General features: G+C 34.6%; 1 protein-coding gene across 1 annotated transcript in view; it reads right to left on the reverse strand.

Annotated features, from left to right (window-relative positions):
- Positions 1-23,020, reverse strand: part of ELP4 (elongator acetyltransferase complex subunit 4) — a 154,819-nt gene that overhangs the window by 116,556 nt on the left and 15,243 nt on the right. Inside the window, exons 4-5 of the mRNA XM_009334580.1 lie at positions 18,884-19,005; positions 5,359-5,490 (exon numbers count right to left, since the gene is read on the reverse strand). Of these exons, the coding sequence (XP_009332855.1) occupies positions 5,359-5,490; positions 18,884-19,005 (254 nt within the window). The remainder of the gene's footprint in view (positions 1-5,358; positions 5,491-18,883; positions 19,006-23,020) is intronic.

Below are 23,020 nucleotides of genomic sequence, written 5' to 3' on the forward strand. Positions count from 1 at the left end.
CCTACCTGATTTTTCAGTGTCTGGGAATTATATGGCACTACAGAAACATTTTCAGTTGACTTTGAAAATGTTTCACTTTGTTTATTTATGATCAGTAAAATACCATTGCATCTTCATATATCTGATTTTAATAGAGAATTGTAAAAAAGAGGAAATAGTTAAAAACTACTTCTAATTTCTTGAATTTTGAATAAATAGCAGATTGAGCATCACACAGACATTACACATAATAACCATGGTTTACTATAATGAAGATACTTTTCTATCAGCTTTCAATTTTAGGTATATAAAACACCATAAAATCCCCAAATTTAATATACACCATAGCAGGAATTACACATTTTGAGTATGTTTTGCTAGTAAATAAACAGAGGAAATGAATGCATAGTTTTGTTCCACATTAATGGAGTTCAGCGTGCAACTTGCAACATTATTTAAATTACACATGTAATGTTAAAAAACCCCTACATTGTTACAATATGCAGTAACTACATACTACAGTATGTAGTAGCTATCTGCTACAGGAATTGAACAGTTTTTGCTCTTCATGTAACAATCCATTTTTTTCATCTTTTCTGCCCTTCCCATTAAAAAAATAAAAGCCATCCTGGAAAGAACAGTCAAGCAGAGTAAACCTCAGAGGCAAGTTAGTTTGTTCCAGGGAAGGAAAACACTTGGCACAAATGTAAACCACTATAAAGTATTTTTTAACGTACACACTGTAAAGGAGTAACAGATTACCAAAGCAATATTAAAACTGATCTTTAGGTTATAGCACAAACATCACTGTACTTCTGATCAGATTATCTTTCATCAACTGCTCTAACTCTTTTGAGGAAAAAGAAAGGTAATTTAGAATAACCAAACAAGTTTCGTAATACAAGTATCAATCAAAACCACAGTATTTCTAATGGGTAAGATGCCTGGACCGAGAAAGGTGCTGGATCCTAGACTTTTAACAGCAGCTTTGCAGGTTAAAAGAAAGATCACACGTTAGTTTATTTTGAGGACAATTACCCTAAGCCTGGACTGCATCTGAAGTGTGCATTGTACAATGCAGGAATGTGCAAAAATATTTTTAAGTCATCTCCAACTTGCTGCTAAACTGAATCACCCATAAGAGCCAAGAGTCACCTCACAAATTAAATGATAAAGTATTAAAATAAAATGAAGTATCTCAACGGTTGTGAAAGAAAACAGGTGAGACAAAAGGTAAGAGCTGAAAGTAAGAGAGATGTTGAAGACATATTCACACTGCAGAACAGAATGCCTTTAAAGGTCATTCTGAAGTGAAGTTTGGATTGGTAGGTAAAATGAAATGCTATTTTGTTTGTACTTAAAAGCATGGAATTACTGTTGAAAAGTGACCAGAAATACCCCCAATAATTTCAAAAGTTTCTCACTAGGTTCTGTAACAACTTAGAACATTCTACAAAAGGACTTTTCTTTTAAGCAGGCCAACATATACATTTTATCTGCTACCTGAAAGTTGAGCAGGGTTTTGTGTGTATGCAATGAAAATTCTTTGGAACACCTTCTGCTCAAATTTCAACATCTGCTATTCTTGCTATATACAGAAATGACAATAGGAATACTGAATTATTACAATAATGGGATCCCCAAAATGTTTTGTGTGTTGAGCAACAAATTTTTTAGTTCCAACTCCAATTATTACAGAAAGCTTGTGGTTTTCATAAATCTTGGTCTTGCTAATAAAATAAGTACTATAACAGTAAAAAGAAAGAATACAGACATGCCAGACATGGCCATATATTTATAGTTAGCTTTCTGAAATCAATCATGCTATGTATTTCCATAATTTTATTTCATGCTTCATCTTACTAAAAATATATTAAACTGTTAAGATTAATTAGAATAATTTGATTTAGAGTAAATGTTTTGAAATTATTTGATTAATGGATGTTACGCCCGGTCAGTTATCAGATAATATAAATAGTAACAATAATACAGTATCTTTCCTACAAACCCAATAGAATAACCAAACTAAACCCAAACTTTTCATTAAAATAAATAATTAGGTTTTAATTTAAAAAACCCACAAAATTGCTCGTGTATATCTAGTCATAAGAGGCAGATCAGTTTTACTCAAAAACAGACAGAAAGTTCTCACGCGCTCTCTAAGTCAGTGTTCCAATTTATTTACCAGCACCTGATTTTTAAAGAAGGAAGTCCAACAAAACATAGCAATCTATCAAAATCTAAATATTTTTTAATGTAAAATGTAACTTTATTTAAAACAAGGATTCTGAAAGCAATTTAAACAGGGGCTGTTCTTTGGCCTATAATCTATTCTTTATCCGGATTACAGATCAGAATGTTTTTACTGCAATCTCTGCCAGAGCTCATCTTTTTATTGTGTACTTCCAAGCCCCCTTAATGTTTTAGAAAGGCCTTGACTAACTGAACTTTGATCTGATGTCTTCATTGAGAAAAGCTCCAGGTTGCCCATTTCAGATGCAAATCCTTACTGAGGCCCAATAGAGTTTAGTAAAGACAGCAAAAAAGAAGAAACAAGAAGTTTCCAGGATCCTCTTTGAGAATCCTGAGGCACATTGGTGTCCTTAATCCACCCTGCTGCATGGATTAAGGTAGGTGATAACCTCTCTTGATTCAAAAGAATAAGCACAGTGCCTACAAACTGGGTGGAGACTAGGATTTGGCTATAATAAAACACCATGCAATAAAAGCTCGGTCTATGTCAGAAGCCTATGAATAGGCCTCAATGTACTGCATTCCCAGGCTTAGCGGGGAAGCTTGCAAAAAGCCTACCTGAATCAAGTAAGCATGAATAATCTGCCTTAGCAGAATGGACCATGGAGAGTGCGAAGCAGAGACTTTCCATTCCTCTTAAGTTTGATCTGATAAATTTATTAGTGGATTGGAGGCTCAAGCCTGTTCTTTCCTGGATTCCTATTTTGCACAAGGAGAAATACACTAAACTGTCAGTGAGCAGAGCGTGCTTTTATGCTACCGTCTGCTGTTAATGTTTCTAATTGCAATACTAATGTGCTAGAAATCTCAGATTTAGGATGAATCAAGGCAGAAAATTGATTTCATGCTGTGACAGTTTATATATTGCCCCAAGAACATAAGCAGTTCATTCAAAAAAAAAAAAAAAGGAAAGAAAAAACCCATACTGTCTTTCCTTGCAAAATAGGCTATCCATATACTCAAAAGTTTAAATGAAATTAACCTCTGATACAGATGAAAGTAACAAACTGGCAAAGGAACATCAAGCACAACACCACCTGTTACTCTGACGGATTTCTTCTAAATCTTCTGTCTTTTTCTGATTGACAAGGTATATGCAATATGTAAAGAGAAACTGTGATAGTTATTAAGAGTACTAATATTAATACCATGCATAGGAACAAAAATGAGTTACCTAGCTAGACTATATGAGGTCTAATAAATGGGAAGGAAATATCTGAACTACTAATGAAAATCTCTTTTATTACTTAGAAATAAAAACCAAATTAGGCATCAAAAATACCACAAAAACAGCTTTTACTCAGCATTCTTACTTCAGTAAAGCCAGATATTGGATGGAAAAGTGTTCTGCTAACATGTTTAGAGTTCTAGTTAAAAACAAAGCTATTTTCTCTCTTTCATACTTGAAACTCTTTGACAGTAGTTTTTGAAAATGTACTAGTTTATTAGTTCAATCAGTTTGGAAAATACACCTTGAAATTTTATTCAACATTATTTTTTTCTGCCAAAAGAAAATTTAAAGATTAAGTCACAACCAAAGTTGTTAATTAAAGGATAGTACTAAGTGTATTAAACATCCAGGGTGCTGCAAGGCAACATCAGATTTTTCCTCAAAGGATTATATTCACCAATCAAATTAATTTAGCAGAGCACCAAAATTTTATGATAACTGCATTATAAAATATTGAAAAATATCAATTTCAAAACTATTTTTCACTAATTAGAATATCCTGAGGAATTTTAGGTATAGATAGCTTAAGAATTAGACTTTTCTTTGCAAGTTTTTTTTTAAATAAATTTAACATATACATAAAAAATATTGTACCTCAACTATGCAGAACAATCAGCATCCAATTCAGAAAGCGACAATGATAACAAGGGAGACACCCCACAGAAGATTGACCATTTTATTCTATCTTGCATAATCAAATTTAAATAATCGAGGACAAGCACATTACGTATTGTAGAGAAGTACTGTATTAGTGGAAGAAGTGATTACTTCTATGAAGTTATAAGAAATGAGTGCACACCAAACTGGACTATTTATGTTTTTCTATTTTGTTACAACATCAGAACACTATTTGTTAACAACATGAAATTGTTTCCATATCAATGTATGAGGAATCCTGCTAGATTTTAAAACAGACAAATTATTTTGGGGATGGTTCAGAGTGGCACAGCAAGCTCCACAATAATAAAATTGATGAGATTATATGATTACCCTGGAGACTGTTTGATTTGGCATGTCACCATATATAAGTCTTTTCTGACACAACTATATAGCCATGTCTGTGCAATTTCACAGAAAACCAAACATGCCAAGCCTTGTAAGATCATTTTGTCACATTCCAATTATGTTTTTTAAGAATACGACTGAACTTACTAGGCAGTTATGACTACATCTAAACCAGAATTTATAAATGTAGGCTAAAATGTATAGACAAAACAAGTTTTTTGTTCTGGATAGTCAAAAATGCTGTTAATTTTATTAAAGGTTGATTGTGCCACTGGATTAAATAAGAAAGTCACCAGCCACGGGAGATACATTATTCACAAAACATTAACAACTGTAAACTCTGAAAGACTGACCACTGGGCTTGTTTCTTATATTCTCCCTGCACAGTGATTAGTTTCTAGTGACAGTGAAGCTGATATAATCTCAAGTGCTTACTTTAGTTGTTATGCACATGGATAAGCAGGTCAACAGCTTGCTTCGACACAGTACTTTCACTACAAAGATCTAGTAAGTACTGTTGATTAAACCTACTTAAGTAATTTGTGTACAACTAAATTTGGGCAAAGTTTGTAAGTGACCAAATTATTCAAACTTTCATTAAAAGCTGTCTCAATTTAGTAATACTCATTGAAAAATCCCATGGAACTTTAAAGTTTTTTACTTTTAAATTATTATTGCATTAAGTTTAACAGTTTCTGCAAACTCTCAAATTGCCTTTCTCTCTGTATCTCTAGTAATCAAAAAATATAGTGGTGTATGATAATTTACCCTCAGGAGGCAATCTGTAACACTGTCCATTAGCAGTTCTGTTGTTTAGATTCTACTGAAAAGCATTTGCTCTGAAAATTCATTTTGACTGCAAGAGGAAAAAAGTATGAAATACTGATTACCTCCATTTTTGGTAAATTTTGGTAGCGCCAGGCTATTTTCATAGAATCCTGAAAATCTTCAGACTTAACAGCTGTTGCTTCTTCTCCCAATTCATTTCTGTAGGTATCATCAAGTAAAGGGGCTGGAAGTTCCTACAGGTGGAGAGAGAAAGAATGTCAGCTATCTACAGTAGAAATGGCAGTTCAGATTTTTATCCCCTCCAAAAAAAGTTGGCTAATACAGTTATCTTAATATAATGGACAGTTGTAAAATCTGTAACAGAACTTGATTGAAATAACTGTTCTGAAAGACTGGCTCCTACTAATACTTAGCATGAAAAAACCCAAGTAATTATTACGGGAAAAAAGGATTATACAAACATAAGAGAATGCAGAATGGAAATATCACATTGTATACTCTACTCTACACAAACACCACATCTTGAGCAGCATCCATATTCCTTTTTTTTTTAAAATCTTTCTTTAAAGGTTGATCTTCTAAACTATTCTATTTCTGACGATAGGTAAGTTCCCTGCATAGTGAATTTAAGCCTATTGTATAAGAAGATCACTTTTCTCTGTTAGCTTCTGTAAATCTTTCAAAAGTATTCAACAGACCACAATAGCCTACAGACACAATCTGAAAACAACCGTAACAGGATGGTTTGAATTTTCTCTTCTGCTAACCATTAGGCACAATATCTACTAATGACAGATACCTCACGAACACAAACAAGGGAGTAAAAGGAAGGGGCAAATATTTAATCTTGGATTTTTTATAAGTTTCTAAGGCAAACATTTCTGGCTTTAAAAAAGCATTGCACACAGGTGGATTTAATTGTTCTATGAGGACAGAACTGCAGCTTTGACTTAGACTTGGAACAATGTTTTATTACAAACTTTCTGCTTTCTACCTTTGTTGCATTGCTGAAAAAGTCAACAGCACTGGGTGGATATCAAGCACAGCATTCAGAATTTATGCACTGGGCTTCTACACCTACTAGAGGAATGAAGTGCAACCAAGTTTTCTGACCCAACTTTATCACCCATCTGTGTAAGCTGGAGGGCACAAGAACTCTTTATCTGCTTAAAATAGATCGAGACTAAGTTTTCATTAAGCAAAGACTCTTGAGAGAGAACTGAGATGTGGTGTCAAGGGTTAAAAATATTTAGAGCTAGCCAGTATCTGTTACAAGGTATTAGATGCAAAGACATAAAAAAACCCCAAATTTGAAAAGTTTAGATGAAGAAGAATCTTGATCGAAGTATGGGATACACATGAAACACTGAACATAGGCAGAGCTGATACTGACCATAAACATTTAAATGACATTCCTGGCTTCATGTAGGCAGAAATGGTATAAACAGACACATGTAGAAAGAAGAAAATGAAAGTTTAAATGAATCCATTTTGGGTTTAGTATTATGCTAATTCAGTATTAAAGAATACAGGAGAGAAAACCTGTCTATAGTTCAATGTGTAATCTTATGAACAACATGCATTATTTTTGTTTCTTTAGTGTAAATTAACAAAATATCTACAATTATTGACAAAATTGAGAACAAATGTTTCTAATTTCAGGACAGTTGTTTCTGTCTCTCTTTCAGTGGTTGGTCAGTACACCCTCCAAGATAAAAGGTAATGGAAGCTATGAAAACTTTTATATAGTTACTTCAATGAAGTTGCAGAAATAGAACAACTGTACCTATGTGTTTCAGCAGCTAAGCAGAAGATGCAAGCCACACCTATAAGCAAATAATTTTATGTTATTTACTTTCTTTTTGCAAATGAACTGCAAAAGCCTGGTAAAGGCTTTTAATGAGAATGGTTATGTACAGAGTTAAATTTTCAGATTTCTTGTTTGAAAGATTCACTTGAATACAATAAACTCATATTACTATGGTTGTAAAAATTAAGCTTTATGAGTAGGAAGATTATAATTTTAAGTTAGTCTTTACAGCTTTCATTAAATTTACAGATTTATAACAGATGTTTCAGTAAGAAAAGAAATTTATTTTTGTCAAAGTTTTCTTATATCTACCCAGAAAGAAAGCAGGGAAACTTTCAAACGAAAGACAAAGAATTCTGACAGATAGGAGAAAATGAAAACAGAACGCTGTACTGAAAGGTTCTGAGAAAGTATAAATACACACATGAGCTGACAAGCACGCCAATGTATTTCACATGTATGCAGATACAAGTTATTTGCATTTACTTCTAAAAGTATTATATAAAGGATTTTTCTAAAAAATAAGATAGATATTCTGAATTTCTAATTTTATAACAGATATCCACAATAAAGAGTTAATTAAATCTTATTCTCCAATTAAGGTGCTATTTTAAAAACAAATTACTGAACAGTTAAACTATTATGCAGATTTAATTTCCTAATATAGTTATTCATAGATTTAAGCTGGTAAGGTAAAAAGGCTTCCTTTTTCAGTGAAGAGCTGCTGATACATGATCACCTCAAAATATTGCTCAATTATAGTAATTAAAAAAATAAATAAAATCAACCTTCATTTAAAAAGTGAGTTCTGTAAAGGAATCATTCCACAGGCCAAAACAACCTTTCCAGATCTCTCTTCCTTTCATTCATCAAAATCAGCTGGCTCCCATGTACTACCTGCAACTTTTTATAGCGGTGGGTAACCTCTGTTTTTCTGAAAATGAGTGCTAACCACAGTTTGGAAGAGATCATGAAATCCTGCCTAAGCATTTCATCAAACTCCCTGAGCTTGCCCCTGTTTCAGATCCCACCATTGATACAATAAGTTGCTACCTCATCCTTCTGTAGTATCAGTGAGCAGCTATCACATCATCCGCAAAGCCGAAATCCAGGAAATGGCGTATTTTACCATTCACCTTTACTGCTAGGAAATAGAAAAACAGCACCAATATTTTCTTAAAGCTATTTAATATTTTTCTCCTCTAGAATCACTGCAAATGCCTGTCACTTGTACTACTACTGTGTTGTGGTTTAACACGGCAGGCAGCTAAACGCTACACAGCCATTCACTGTTATTATATAATAACTGGCAAAGACAAATTTGAGACGGGGACATTTAGCTATATACATTTGCTTTTATATAATCACACATAATGTATGTTTTACACAGAGACTGTATTTTACACTAAAACAGAACAGAGGTTAAAACAATAAGGAGTGAGAGGTTCTCCAAGTATCACTGATAAAGTACAAGCTACTTCAATGCCCTCACGTAACACTGAAAAAAGTTCCTGCCTTGCAGTCAGACACAGAACAAAACTTTCTTACATGGCACTATATGGAAGGGAGACATTACAAATACTAGCTGTTGGCACCCAAGAAGCTCCATCCAAAACAATCGGAGACAGACACACTATCAGTGCAACACAGTTAAGCACCGTGGTATGCCTTAACTGCTGCTAAGAATGAAGCAGATTAAGATATAAAGGAAAAATGGTTTCACCTGAAGCTGATAAAGATGTTGGCTGCCAGAGATGAAAACCTATCTAAGTATCCATCTGAAATAGCCTTTTTTGCCAATATAGTTTACTTTTAGCTTCTGACATAATAAAGAGATTTTATTCTGACATAGTAAAAAACTTCTAACGTTATGATTGTTTAAGCATGACTAAATTCATACAAAGAACATGAGAAAACCTGTGACTCAGTACCATGGCAGTTAGTATAAGCATCAGCTTAGGTCTGTTTTATGCTGTCTTGTCCCTTGCTGCCCCCAGGAGCACTTGAAGAACTCCCTCATACCAAGAGCAACTCTTATTTCCTCAGTTGCTTTTCCAAAATGCATTTACCTAATAACTACCACGCTTAGCTGAAGAATATGTTTCTCAGATGTACCACGTTCTTGTCCCTGTGCAAGAAACATGTTCACATGATGCACCGAGATTTAAGACATTTCTGGGTCTACTAGGTCTCACAGCCATATAATTTTCTATCCCAACAAACACTGTACTCTAAAGCAAACATATCCTGAATCATATTCTTGCATGTGGTGGTTGTGAACTTTATGGTCTTTTAGTAGGCTTTGTACATAATTCAGCTGCAATCCAGAAAAGGTGGTCTGCTTTTGGAGCTGACTGGTATTTTGAAGACCAATTGCTTGAGCTCCACCTGGTATAGTAACTCGCTTAAACACATTCCAAGGTGATGTACTTAAGCACAAATAGGAAAAAACCCTCCTATCCTATTCATGGTCTGAGTACATCTGTAATTTGAACACATTTTAGATAAAGATTAATGAACAGAACTAATAAAGATTGTTTACCTCCACATTTACGTCCTAACTTTATCACTATTAACCCAGCTTCTGCTTACCCTTGTTTCTCTCCCATTTACACTAAACTGTATGAAAGAGAGGCAAAACATGCAGTTGCTGTTTGAAGGTATGTCTATGTTGACTAGAAGCCAACATGCATGCGTTCATTAGCCTGATAAAAGACTAAACAGAATACATAGGTGATCGCTAATGTTGTTTTTCCTTAGGATGTACTGATTCATATATCCCAGTCCATAATTTTCAGAAGTCTTTTAACTAGATCATTGTATAAGTACATTTGGAAAGGGAGAGAGCTTAAAATTGTTAGTAGGTTTAGGACTGGGGAGAATTACAGACACAGAACGCAGTTATAGAAACATTCTTTATGGGCAATATTGAAAATATTGAAATGATCCAGACATTTCTTTTTATATTCATATCCTCTTTTGATCTTCATGATAACTAGAACTGGAATAAAAGGCTTCCCCCTCTTCTGACACTGCAAATTAAATGCTATTCTTTTTTTCAAGGAAATAGCTCTTTTCAAACCTGACCATGCCCAAGTGAAACAGAGCACCTAAGTGAGAAAAAGCCTCCAGTTGTCATAACACAGGTATATTCTCAAAGATAAAGGCTGGCTGGTTGGATACATAATTCACAAATCTTCAGTGTCATGAAAGGTTTCATTATAGTCTGAGAATTACAAAGCATTCATCAGTTCTCAGATTGTTCTTAAAAATAGAAGAAAAAAATAAAAGAGTTATGGAAAGGATGAAGCAGACCAACAGCCAAACTAGCCACAGAACACGGGCTTCTTCTGGCACAGCTATACAAAAATTGAACTGAAAACTACACAGCAGAACACATACAGGGAGCAGTGGAGGGCACGGTTTCTACGGGTGACATTTAAAGATGGCTAAGCCTGGGCTTTTCCTCAAAATATCTGTGTGTGGGAGATTCAAGATCAGGGCTTTAGCAAAACTCCCTTTCTCCTAGATTCATTACAAATTGAGAAACAAAGACACTAGTTTCCAGCAGTCTTATTAAATCATTATTCGAGAACTGTACTTCTCTATTGTGTATAAAAAGCACCTAAATTCTGCTGAAATTATCAGAATTTAAAAAGTATTTGGAATTGTGAGCCTATTTAGGATTAAATAAATGTATATTTTTAGAATCAAAATCAGAATTTCAGAAGACTACAAGATTATTAAAATGTTTAAAAAAGTTACTTCCAAAATTTCATCCAGAATTTGGAAATAAAAGTGTTTGTTATTTAAATGAAAGACTGAGAAAAGGCGAGTTGATTTATCAGCCTGTAATATCTCTATTTAATGTATTTCTTCTTAAAAATATCTCAGCTCCCACATCATATAGCTTTGAAAAGCTTTGGCACTGACAATTTTGTGGCATAAGTATGTCAGCTCCTGAGAACTGTTACATTCTCCCAGGCTAAAAAAAGACAAATCTCTCATAAGGTATATAAAAAAAACAAAGCATGTAGCAGTGCATCAGTTAAAATAAAAAAAAGAAAATATCCAGCATTTCTTGGGGTCAACTAAAATACAAGTCTTTGCTATGCAGCATGAATACACAAAAAGGCAGACAAGTGCTAAAGTTATTAAGTGCGCTTTGGTTGGGGCATTCATCTGTGTCTAGAGTGAGATGTAGCACGAAGCGAAAAAGAGAGAGGGAAGTTTGTTGCTACGTTGTAAAATAAAAAATAAATTTGGAAAAAAAAAGGTTTTCTAAAGCACTAATACTAAATGACAATGCAATTAAAAGAGTTTTGCTTCTTACAGACTAAGTTTATGAAGGTTTTATTGCAAACATGAAATAATTTATTTCATTAATAAATCTTTTATTTTTGCAATAAAACGATGTACAACCCATAACTGCTAGCAATCCAGGTCCTTCTGTGTTTGCTGCCACATTACTTTGCTTGCCTTGTTTTGGCAGATGCACGAAGCAAAATCAGATTCTAACAGTTTGACCTCTCTCACTTCTTACGTTCTCTAGGGGATAATAAAATCCAAGATACAATCCCACAGCAGTTAATGAAGCTTAACCTCACACCCTCTTAATTACCAATGCATTACACCAACTATAGGCATCATACTCCTCTCTAAGCTATTTTACAATGCTAAAGAAGTACTACTGTGCTATTATTTAGCAACATAATCCAAGCTGTATGTGAAATCCCTCTTATATAAAAACCTTTGATCCTTATGGGTTTCAATAACTGTATAATTAATAGTACTTAAGAATTTAAAACATTATCTATTTATGTATCAATAAATATGTTGTTCACATGGTTTTATGCAACTATTTTGCAGTGCAGTATCATCACAGGTATGATTAAAGAAACATGAAATAAAAAAATATTAAAGGGAGTACGATTCACTGTTGTTCTCTAATTGCAACGATATTTAAATAGTTTAAACTCACATGAATTTAAGGCTCTTTTTCATTATGTTAATTTTTAGTATTTAAAGGACACCAGATGGTAAGTCAGGAAGGGTAAATATTTTCTTTTCAATAATGTATTATATAAATGTCAGTTTAAAGGATCCTACTCCCAAAAGGGGGGAGGATTCTGTTTTGATTGTAAACACTTGTGAAGACAAGGTCTATTGTTAAAGAACACAAATGACTGGATACAGAATTTTTCTCCTTTCAGTGGCCCTTGTACAACAATTTATATCCACCTCTAGGTAAGGCTGTTCTACGGAAATTTTTCTTTGACATTCAAAAAGACCAAATGATGTCAACCCAAGATAAATCAGAATTGTGTGAAGAGAAAAGGGGAGTAATATTCCTCTGTTTTATGAAATAAAAAAGGTTAATTGAAAGTACTCTAAGGGGTATTTTTTTTTTAACCCATGAGAATGTATTCTCTACTTCACATACACAGAAGTAAACCCTGCAGTCAAGTCATAGAACTCTTTGCTCTAACTTCCTTGCACTATGGCTCCATTTCACAACATTGAAACCCAGGAATGCATACGAGAAAATTAGATGATTTTTTTTTTTATTTCATCTTTTTCTGAATCAGTTCATGATGCTTAAGTAAGTAAAAGACAAATACAACAAAAAAGAGAACGACATACTAAAACAAGTAATGTGAAGAAACTAACTAAAAATGAGAGTGCCCTTGTCTAAAATTCTGTAAACTATGCTGCAGTGTATAACGCACTGGCCTAAACAGATTTAGTAATAACAATGTTATTCATGAACACCTTTAGAGATAAGCACTGTAAGCAACAGTTCACTAATTGAACATGTAAATTCTACGAAGTTACCAACTAGATTTGTAAAATAGTTATTTGTGAACACTGAAGCCTAAACATTTGGTTTTTTAAAGCTACTACTTTTATGGTACATTTAATCAGCTAAGTAAGATCTGTGCTTAAAACAAACATAATTTCATTCCTAAGATAATGAAAGAAAATATCCTAATAAACAGCCAAGGATTGGTAGATAGGAAACCTGAAATTTAAGCCAAACATTTATTTCCTCTGGTTCTGGAAAATCTTTTTATTAGATTGGTCTGAACTTTTGACAAAGACTAAGCTTTACACTTTAGAGAGTTCTCAGCGTGGGTACTGCTTAAAAGGATTTCATTCTTTTTAAACAGAAGTGATTATTTTTTTCCAGCATCCTCTTTCACACCCACACAACTTTTCTGTCAAGTATATAACACAATTTTGTAATGCAGAAAATTATATTACAATATAATTAAAATATTTGCATTTCAATACAGAAAAATGTAAAATAGCTATTCCATTTACCCAACATGCGAGCAAGAAAAGTAAATGGATGAACAAGAGCTATATAATAAAGAAATTAGATTTTTCAAAGGAACTTTCAAACTCTGAGACAGCTGCCAGGGTTAGCTTCAACCCTAGTCTTTGTGCCACAAGGCTATCTTTACTTCAGAAAGAGAGATAAAAGGTGGTAGGAAAGTTCACTAGTGCTGTAACTGTAACTGGATTTCTGTGTATTAAGTGATAACATTTAACAGCATGCAGCAGCTGAATCACTGTAACAAGCTCATGTATTTTGAAAATACCATTGGGAAAAAAAGGATAATAGGAATGTAGCCCTGCTTGCGTATATATTTTCACCTTTCAAGTTGTTATGCTTTTAATGTCTTTATGCAGCATCTAAAAATGACAGATGACAGAAAAAATACCTCTTGCATTCATACACAGCTTCTTTCACAACACCAGATAGCAAAGAGACAGGAAGGACTTAGAATAGCACTCTCTGAAAATGGAAGCTTGGAAAGCCCTGGTCACCAACCTGATCATTTCTTCCAGGTTTGCATTCTTCCTTTTGACAAAGCAATGCTTTAGAGTCATATCTATGAGGGAAAAATGTAAGCATCATGGTTGAATGTACTTTGCTGGAATAAAAAAGTCCATGCAGACAGCTACGCTTTCTTTCAAGAGGTTGTTTGCATACACAGTAATACAACACTGAAGCTCAGTGGGTTGTTTATTGTTGTTGTTTTTTAAATAACCCTGGAAATAACAAAAGTACATTTTACTAGATTCCTTCTGCATTCATCCATTCATCTTTTCAGTGGGAAAAGAGTAAGTGTGCACTTTCTGTTCTTCAGGTCTGCTCAGTATAACCAGCTTGTTGGAGGTGGAATTTTTTCAGTCTTTTCCAAATGACATACTTAAGCAAAATGCCATATTTAAAATATACTTTCACTTTTGTTTTAGAGATCTTTTCAGCTTGGTAAGAATTTTTAAAAACTTGTTCCTGGAGGTTTTTTAATCTTGTCCCTATTGTTTTCTAATAAACTATTATACTTCTCTACATGCACCTCCCAGCTTCCTCACCAAGTGATGCTGCATTTTTCCCTTTCACTGTGGTTCCCCTGACCACTGGTGTGGTTTCTCCTGACTGACTTGACTTCAGGTCCAGCAAACACAGTGAAGCTCTGTATCTGATACATGGGCACACTAAGGGCTTTACTACTCAAGAGAATCTTCTGTGTAGTACTCCAGAGAGCAAACTGTTTGCACATTGCTCATTTTCAAACTTGGAAGTACAATGACACCAGATGTGCAAGGTAAATACCGCTTCATGCCTTAGTATGGGAAACCTCAAAGGACTTGATTGGGGGTAGAATTTTGGGGAATGCATTTCCTTCTAAGAAGGCTATCCTCTATAGCAGAGGTAGGAAAAGCATCCCCAACATAAGCAGCAGGCTTATAGACTATGTCAAAGTAAGCTTTTTTTCTTGAAGGATGTGCTCTTTATCCTCTCTTGTAAGAGAGCCTCCAAAAGGCAATCTCAACGGAGTCCGTAAGTACCCTGTAATAAAATTCCAGCTTGAAAACAGAAATTCCATAAAAATGCAGTAATCGCACAAAGTGTTCTTCAACTTTTCCACAGCAGATGAACAGGTGCAGCTCTAGAAAGCAGTTCTGGAGCTCCCACTCTTCCCCCTCAGGCTTCCAGGTTCCCAATGCAATGGTCATTGAGGTAACATGGCCAGGATCCCACAGGGAAATTGTTGGGCTTCAGGGGATGCTGGTTTCTGTTTCCCAGAATGTATAATGACCAGTAAGTCTTCCTCTTGAGACAAACTTTGCACAAGCTCCATGGTAAAAGCAACGTAATAGAGAGCACTCTTTATTGTTAAGATGAGCTCATAACTGGCAAATATAATTCAATTTTTTCTCATTAAAACTTGTGAGAATCAGTTCCCCCCCAAGGTCTAGATAAAATAATTACTCAGGCAAAGAAATTCTTATATAGGCAGTTTAGGTAGTTCTACAATTTTAGTGCCAAATCTGAAGCAGGAAAAGTGAGAAATATAGAAATGCAGCCGCCACAGACAGAGATTTTTTTTTTTTTAAGACTGGAACCATATCTTGGCACTAACAAGGAGAATGGGTGTAAAGAACTAAGCTGTTATATAGTTCCTGTATTTTTATGGCTTCCAGAAGTTAGTTTGGTACCCAGCCTAACTTGGAGTGGATGCAAGCCTCTTCTAATTTTGGCTACAGTGGTGTTCAAGGAAATATTCAAACCCTTTGCTTGCTGTTTCTTACAAAAAGCATAACAGTGTTTAAGTTAAGATTTTCTCTGTAATAAATATAACCATATACTCAAATTTGTATGTTCCATTCTCAAAGACATACACTATATGCAACTTCAAAATAGCTGGCATTAACTTCAGAATGCTGAATTATAAAAAAAATATAGCCACTAAACACAGTGAAGTTAAGGAAATAGATACAAGAAAAAACCCCACCTATTTTATTAGTTTCTCTTTGTTTTTAAGCTTGAGCACGTAACAGCCTTTCATAATTTGTAGTCTAAACTTAGTAAGGTATGGTACTGAAAATGGAATGTTAAGATACAATATTTCCTTCAGTCATTTCATTATTAAACTAGTTTTCCATTTACCAATGCAATCAGTTTTATTTTATGATGGATCACAGAAGTATACCATGCTATTTCTTATATTGTACACTATTCCCAGTTCTTACGCCCTTATACTAAAAAGTTGCTTTTCGTTGAAGAATATAGATTGAACAGAAATGCTCTCAAATGTTTAAAACACTTTCTAAAAAACACCATGTATAGAGTTCTGTACGTTTTACCAGAAGTGTATAATTTTTCAGCATTACATCTTAATGCCAATTTCCTGAAGGAGTTTTGACTACAAAAGGCATGAATATGTTTTCAAAGGATGATGGATAAATTGGTGGGTAGTAATATAATATATCTTAGGCAGCTGATCAGGGCTTTTTATCCTCTGCTTGTCTTTTAGTTATACACAATTTCAAGATAATTATGGTCTATAAGAATGTCTTTTCCCCTTCCTACTACCAGCAATATTTGTCTTGGTTATAGGTTCAAGAAACTTCCAATCACATAATAAAATCAGAATAGGGCAATTATGGCATCTCAGCAGAGAACTGAATATAAAAATAGATTGACCACACAATACGGACATAAGGCAGTTAAGGAATTGCCTTTATGTAAAATACCAGTTAATTAGAATACTAGCTAAAGAATATATTGAATCCATACCTGAATTCTATAAAACAAAAAACAATCATAAAATGTATAATTTGGGTTGATACGTACTAAATCTATGTTGCCTTTCCAGTAAAGAATACAGTCCAATCAGATACCAAAAATAAATTAATTACTAATGTTATTAAATAAAATGCAATGTTATTTGCATATCTGACACGTCAGTTATGTTATATTAAAATCCTGACTTGGTGAAGACATCCAAATCCCAAACAGCTCATTTTTATAACAGGAGAGGACTTCTTGAAGCACCTGAAGGTCCTCTGTTTTAAAAGTCAAGTGAGACAGTTACAGGGAAAATTCCTCTACCTCTGTGATTTGGGGACCTAACTGTGGCCAATGCCAGTCTTAGATCGACTTTTTCCAGGTGAGACAATAATGTTTTTTAGGTAACACATATTGGCATTTCAAGAAGTGCCTAAGCTTTCCAAGTGTGAAAGTACGTAATTTTCTAGTTTAACGTCTAGCATATTACAGGGTTACTTCACTGAAGCAATTTCAAGACAGCAATACAAATCAGAGAAATCAACTTTACTGTGCCTTGTCTGTTAAGCAAAGGAAGTGTTGAATAGTCAAGGTAAGAGTAGAAAAGCATAGACAAGAGTACTGTTGGATATGTAAACACACAAATGGAGGAAGAAAACAAGACAAAATTATGTTTTCCTCAACTTTCCTGCAGTAATATTGTCCGTCCATTTATAATCTCTTATAGTAACAACACTATAGAGTTACAACAGAGGAATGCAGTATTATTACCTAGTGTCCACCCCTGAAAAGTAAGAAGGAAAACTTATTGCAAATCAGACAACAGAGCTCAGTAAGTCACATCGAACTAACTGACCACAAACTCAAACTGGTACAAGAAGAATAGATGTATGTAACAATGTCTGTTGATTAACTTGCAAAAGCATAAAGAACAGAAGCTAGGAAAAATATGACATGCTATAAACAATTGATTCAAAAGTAAATGAAAGAAGAAAGAAGAATAAAATGTATGTTATTATTCCATTTTAAGAAATTTTCATGCAATGCAACAAAAATATTCATTTGAATAATTTAATTTTGATGAGAAAAACAATGATCATGTATTGTAGGGTCAGAGAGTCAATGATTTGATTATCAGTTATTTAAAAACAAATATTATTTAAAAATATAGCATGTTCTTATATAATTCGTACTTCACAATCAAATTCTAACCTATTTGTTTAGGCTTTATTCTAAACCACAAGAACAAATGATAGAAATTTCACCCCTAAATGAACCCTCCTTAGGGTCAAGATCATAAAAAAAAATTATTAGATTTTTCATAACCAAAATCACATCATTTCATTAAGAATATACTTTTTCCTGAATACTGAAGATAATATTGAATAAATAAGGCATAGAATCTACCATCACTAGGTAGGAAAAAAGAAAAGTAATCATTTTGTCCAGAAACAGTCTCCGAAGACTCTTAAGGAAATAGCCAGACTTCACTTGATGCAGAAGTAATCAGTAAATTATATGTTACTTTTGATATTAGAAAAAAGCAGGCTTAGAAAGACATAAAATATTTAATGAAATTTTGTAAGATTATCCTCACACTTCAGCATTTTTTGCAGTGTTGATCAGGCTTTTTCCCTTATATAATTTCCTTATCATGGAAACTATCAGTGTTTGATTAGGAGCTCACCGAAGTCTGAAAGGAACCTTTCTATATGACCTGATCCAAAGCTGACCATATTTCCTAGTAGAAAAAAGACAGTCAGAATGAAAAGTACATGTAAAAGAAGTTGTAAAGATGTTAAATATTTTTCTTTCTATAGGAAACTACAATAAATATCTACACAAGTTGTACACTGTTTCCACCACAATATATTGGAAGCAGCTTAACTACTCTTCCTGATAGGCAGGTGGAAACTGTAAACAGTTGGGTTTACTCAAACCATTCAACTAAGCCAGCTAGCCTGTCTGGTTTTCGTCCATAATCAAAAGGATAAGTAGGCTCCTAGCCTGATTTGGCCTTGGGAGGATCTTACCCCATTGTCTGCAGAAAAAGGCTAGCGAGCTAAATTTAATTCCCAAATCTGGTTAGTATAAATGCACTTCCCAAAACATTCTTATGAATCACCAAGATTAATTAATTTCTTACTACACAATATATACACTTTATAATGTATTTAAATTCATCAAGAGATTACACCTTTACTTGTCAAAAGTTATGACTCTTCTTTACCTTTAAGATGTGGTCAGGATGCTCTTTAGCAGAAGCAACAAACAAGTCATGTCCACAGACAACTCCCTCTGCGAGAAAATACTTGAACAACAAATTGGAGTAAAGACCGTATTTATCTTCCTCTGTGAAAACAAGAATGGTTGGAATTTTTTCTTTTTTGTTGATAAATCACCCACCTGTATTTTCACAACACTATAAAAGCCCTCTTTTGGTCTACCTCCTAGAGTATATAATGTACAACAGAGATAATAGGTAAAATATGATTCCAAAGCTTTAAAAATAATGCTTGATAATATTGTATTCCTAATTTTTCAAGCCAGAAAAATAGCTCTCAATCATGTATTTAATTCTAAGATCCGGATGGGATACAGCAATAGTGCTATCTTCCTAACAAAGTTTCCCAAAAGTATCAATTAAGAGGACCGAAATAATGGTTTAATGGGAAGGGGTTTTGTTCATTTGGGAGAACTATGTTAATATTTATATTCTTAATGCTTAAAATACTAATCAAGTTGCTTAAAATATCTATTAATTGATGCTTTTCAAAATTTAATCATATTTGGCATGCTAAAGCTATATAAAGGTATCATTTCTTATAGAGACATTCTTACATCTTTATTTCTTTCAGAACTGTGAGAAATACAAAAATAGGCAAAACAAATGGATATATTGAAAAAATAGACAATTTGCAAGGCCATTTTTGAAAGCTAACCGGAGCAAAATCAGGAACACATTCAAAAGACACATGAACTTATAGTTTAAGAAGCGAGACAATACTTGTTAACAGACATTGTGAATACTAGCCTACTGAAATAAAAATACAAACTCCCACTGACTTCAGACAGGCTAATATTTCCTTCAGCTTCTTTGTTGCAAGTTAAGTATCAGAAATTACCAGAATTAGAAAGTCTTAATAAGCTTCATACAATTAAAACTTATCATAACTCAAAACTATGGGGGAAGTGAATGAGTAAATAACAACTGAAATTTGAACCACCTCTGATTCTCTTTATTTTTAGAAAATATAAACAATAGTGATGTTAACGCTAGCAAAAACCATTCCTAACAATATAACTACCCGATTAATTGTTCAGTAAAATTTCAGATCATGCCCTTTGGAGCAACATATTTCTGACATTTGTTTAGAAAAATAGCTGAAATATTTTGTTTGGGAGAAAAGTAAATGCAACAATGCAAGTAAGGTTTCACTTTTTCATCTCTTAAGGTTTCACTTTTTCATCTCTTAATCTGGCTGCTGAAAGATAACACACAGGGATGTTGTGGCAGACCATCCCTGAGGCAAAGGCTTTCTTTATACAGAACCAACAAGACTCTTAATCCATTCTTTGTGTGACTTGGAAACAACTTCCTCCCTATTATGAATCACATACAAAATATTAAAAGAAAAACCACAAAACCAATAACAAAGGCTGAAAATAAGAAAGTTGTCATTCATATCTAACTTGTAAAAAATACTAAAGAAAGAAAACAAGAAGAATATAACTTTGCTATGTACCAGAATAGTATGTTTTGGAGCTTAAAAGTCAAAAAGAACCAATGAAGTGGAGTGGGAAGAAAGGAGATGTATAACCAAAAAGAAGAAAGAACATTAATAGCAATGGGGAAACTTAAGAAACAAATCACAGAAAAATAGTGTTGTACTGCTACACTCCTGATATCATACACAAGTACTGACACTTTATATACACCACAAGTTTTCAAATTCACTGGAGAAGGAACAGTTCTCCCACAGATATTCCCCATCCTCCATGGGATACTGGGCAAAACAGAATTTATTTCCTGCTTTTTTAATTTCACTTTTAAATGTAGTATTTGGGATACTTTTTTTTTTAAGTTAAAAGGTATACACTTAAAATTTAGAAAATTTATTTTTTTCATTTCTTTCTCTTCCTTCTTCAGAATAATCCCTAAAGATATAACATCAAGATTACCTACTTTGTTGTTAAGGAGAAATACTTATTTAAAAGTTTCCCTTTCATTAAACCCAAGAAATGAACTAAAAGTGACTCTAAAGCAACATCTCAAGATAGAGAAAAATGCTCCATAACACAGTTGCTGAGACAGGAAATTACATAAAACTGCACATCCAAATAAGCCAAAGGGAATACAATAATTACAACACTATTGCTACTAGTACTAGCCATTGCTATATCCAGCTTATTGCAGAGTCTGAGGGTTTTAAGAACTCAGACTGTATTAATATAATTTATCTTTGATACTGTTAACCTGCTTAGTAGGCCATATTAGCCTTCTAATATACTTCCGATAACACATTTATCTTTTTAAAAAGTAACAGTCCAATGAAAAACATGGACAGATCAGTATCGTGAAAAGTACAGTACTGACAAATGCTTACCGTTGACAGCGCTGGGTTCCCTATTAAAACTTCAGCAGGTCTGATTTCCAAAAGCATTACAGAATTACAAACTGCAACTTCTTTGAAAGTTTGGAGCTCTTAATTAAATGTCACATGCTTAAAAAGCCATTAATAGTGTTACTGAAAAATTGCTTTCCTAGTAACTGAGCTCCATACGTTGTGCTGTGACTGAGGACATAGGTCCATGTATGAGACTAGGATGGAGACAAGACTCAATTCAGATAAAACTGAAGCACTACAGTTGCAGAAGCGAAAAGTAGAACTGACACTGCCTAAAGTTTTGAAGAAGTATTACAGTCTTATTTTGTACATATAGTCTTTCGAGCCTGCTTAGATCTTAAACTGCTTCCCAGAAGCCGAAGTTCCCAAATTTCCCAGAAATTCCCATATGCAGAGTAATTCTCCCTTATAAATGGAATCCAGGAACACATACAGCTCCTGCCCCCTAAACGTTGGCTCTCTCTAGTTATTTATGCTTTGGTTGCTTACTGCAATATAATTGGTACTATATTATTCACAGTATATTGACTTCCATGTGCTAATCTCCATCTATGAAGCTCTCAATTTAAGAACCAAAGCCCTCTAGAAATCAAAAGTGACAGCATGATATCTACTTATTAATATTTTTATAAAAAATTGTCTGAGCTACCTGAACGAAGCTGCCAAGCCTCCCATATAATCACATCACTGCAGCAGATGTCAGTGGAGGGAGACAATTTTGTTAGACCTCCCTTCCCTTGAACAAAAGAGGAAAAGGAACACTAGACAGGTGGTCTGGAAGGATCCTCTGTTGTAATATTTACTTCATCTTTGGTGATCAAAAATCTTGATTTTTTTATTTTTATCTACAGGTTAAAATTCACCTTCATCATTTGAGGCACAGAAACACTAAGTTGTATTGCATATGGACAGGACTTAACTGACAAAGGTTAAGGAGTATCAGGAAGTGTGAGTGGGAGATAGATTGGTGGAGCCGCACCCTACCATCCCTGAGGCAAAGGCAGCAGATGGAGGCTCCATAAGAAGCAGAGGATCCCCGGCCCTCTTGCCACCAGGCAGAAGGAGGGGACCTAAGTGACAGGGGGGAATGGAAGCAGGCCCCTACTCGGGGTGACAGGCGATCCCCCGCCCGGCCTCCCTCACCTTCCCAGTTGCCCTCACACAACAGATATGGGGCCCTGGAAGTTGAGGGCCAGGCAAATGAGGATGTAGATGAAGGTCCATCCAGGGGATTGCCTAGGGTGAGGCAGTCAGCCCCACGCATTATGACTGCCTCTGCTAAGAGAAAAAAAGGAGGGTAATCGTCGTAGGCGATTCCCTTCTGAGGGGAACAGAGGGCCCAATATGCTGACCAGACCCATCCCACAGGGAAGTCTCCTGCCTCCCTGAGGCCCGGGTTAGAGGCATTACTAGGAAACTCCCTGGTCTGGTACAGCCTTCTGACTACTACCCACTGTTGGTTATACAGGCTGGCAGTGATGAGGTTCCAGAGAGAAGTCCAGAAGCGATCAAAAGGGACTTCAGGACACTGGGGCGACTGGTTGAAGGATCAGGAGCACAGGTAGTGTTTTCCTCAATCCCTGCAGTGGCAGGGAAGAATACTGAAAGAACAGGAAAACACTCCTGATCAGCACATGGCTCAGGGGCTGGTGCCATTGGCGGAATTTTGGTTTTTTTGATCATGGGGAGGTTTACACGGCACCGGGCCTGCTGGCGACAGATGGAGTCCAGCTGTCTCA

Source organism: Pygoscelis adeliae, unplaced genomic scaffold, assembly GCF_000699105.1.
Source record: "Pygoscelis adeliae isolate BGI_AS28 unplaced genomic scaffold, ASM69910v1 Scaffold171, whole genome shotgun sequence".
Taxonomy (NCBI): domain Eukaryota; kingdom Metazoa; phylum Chordata; class Aves; order Sphenisciformes; family Spheniscidae; genus Pygoscelis; species Pygoscelis adeliae.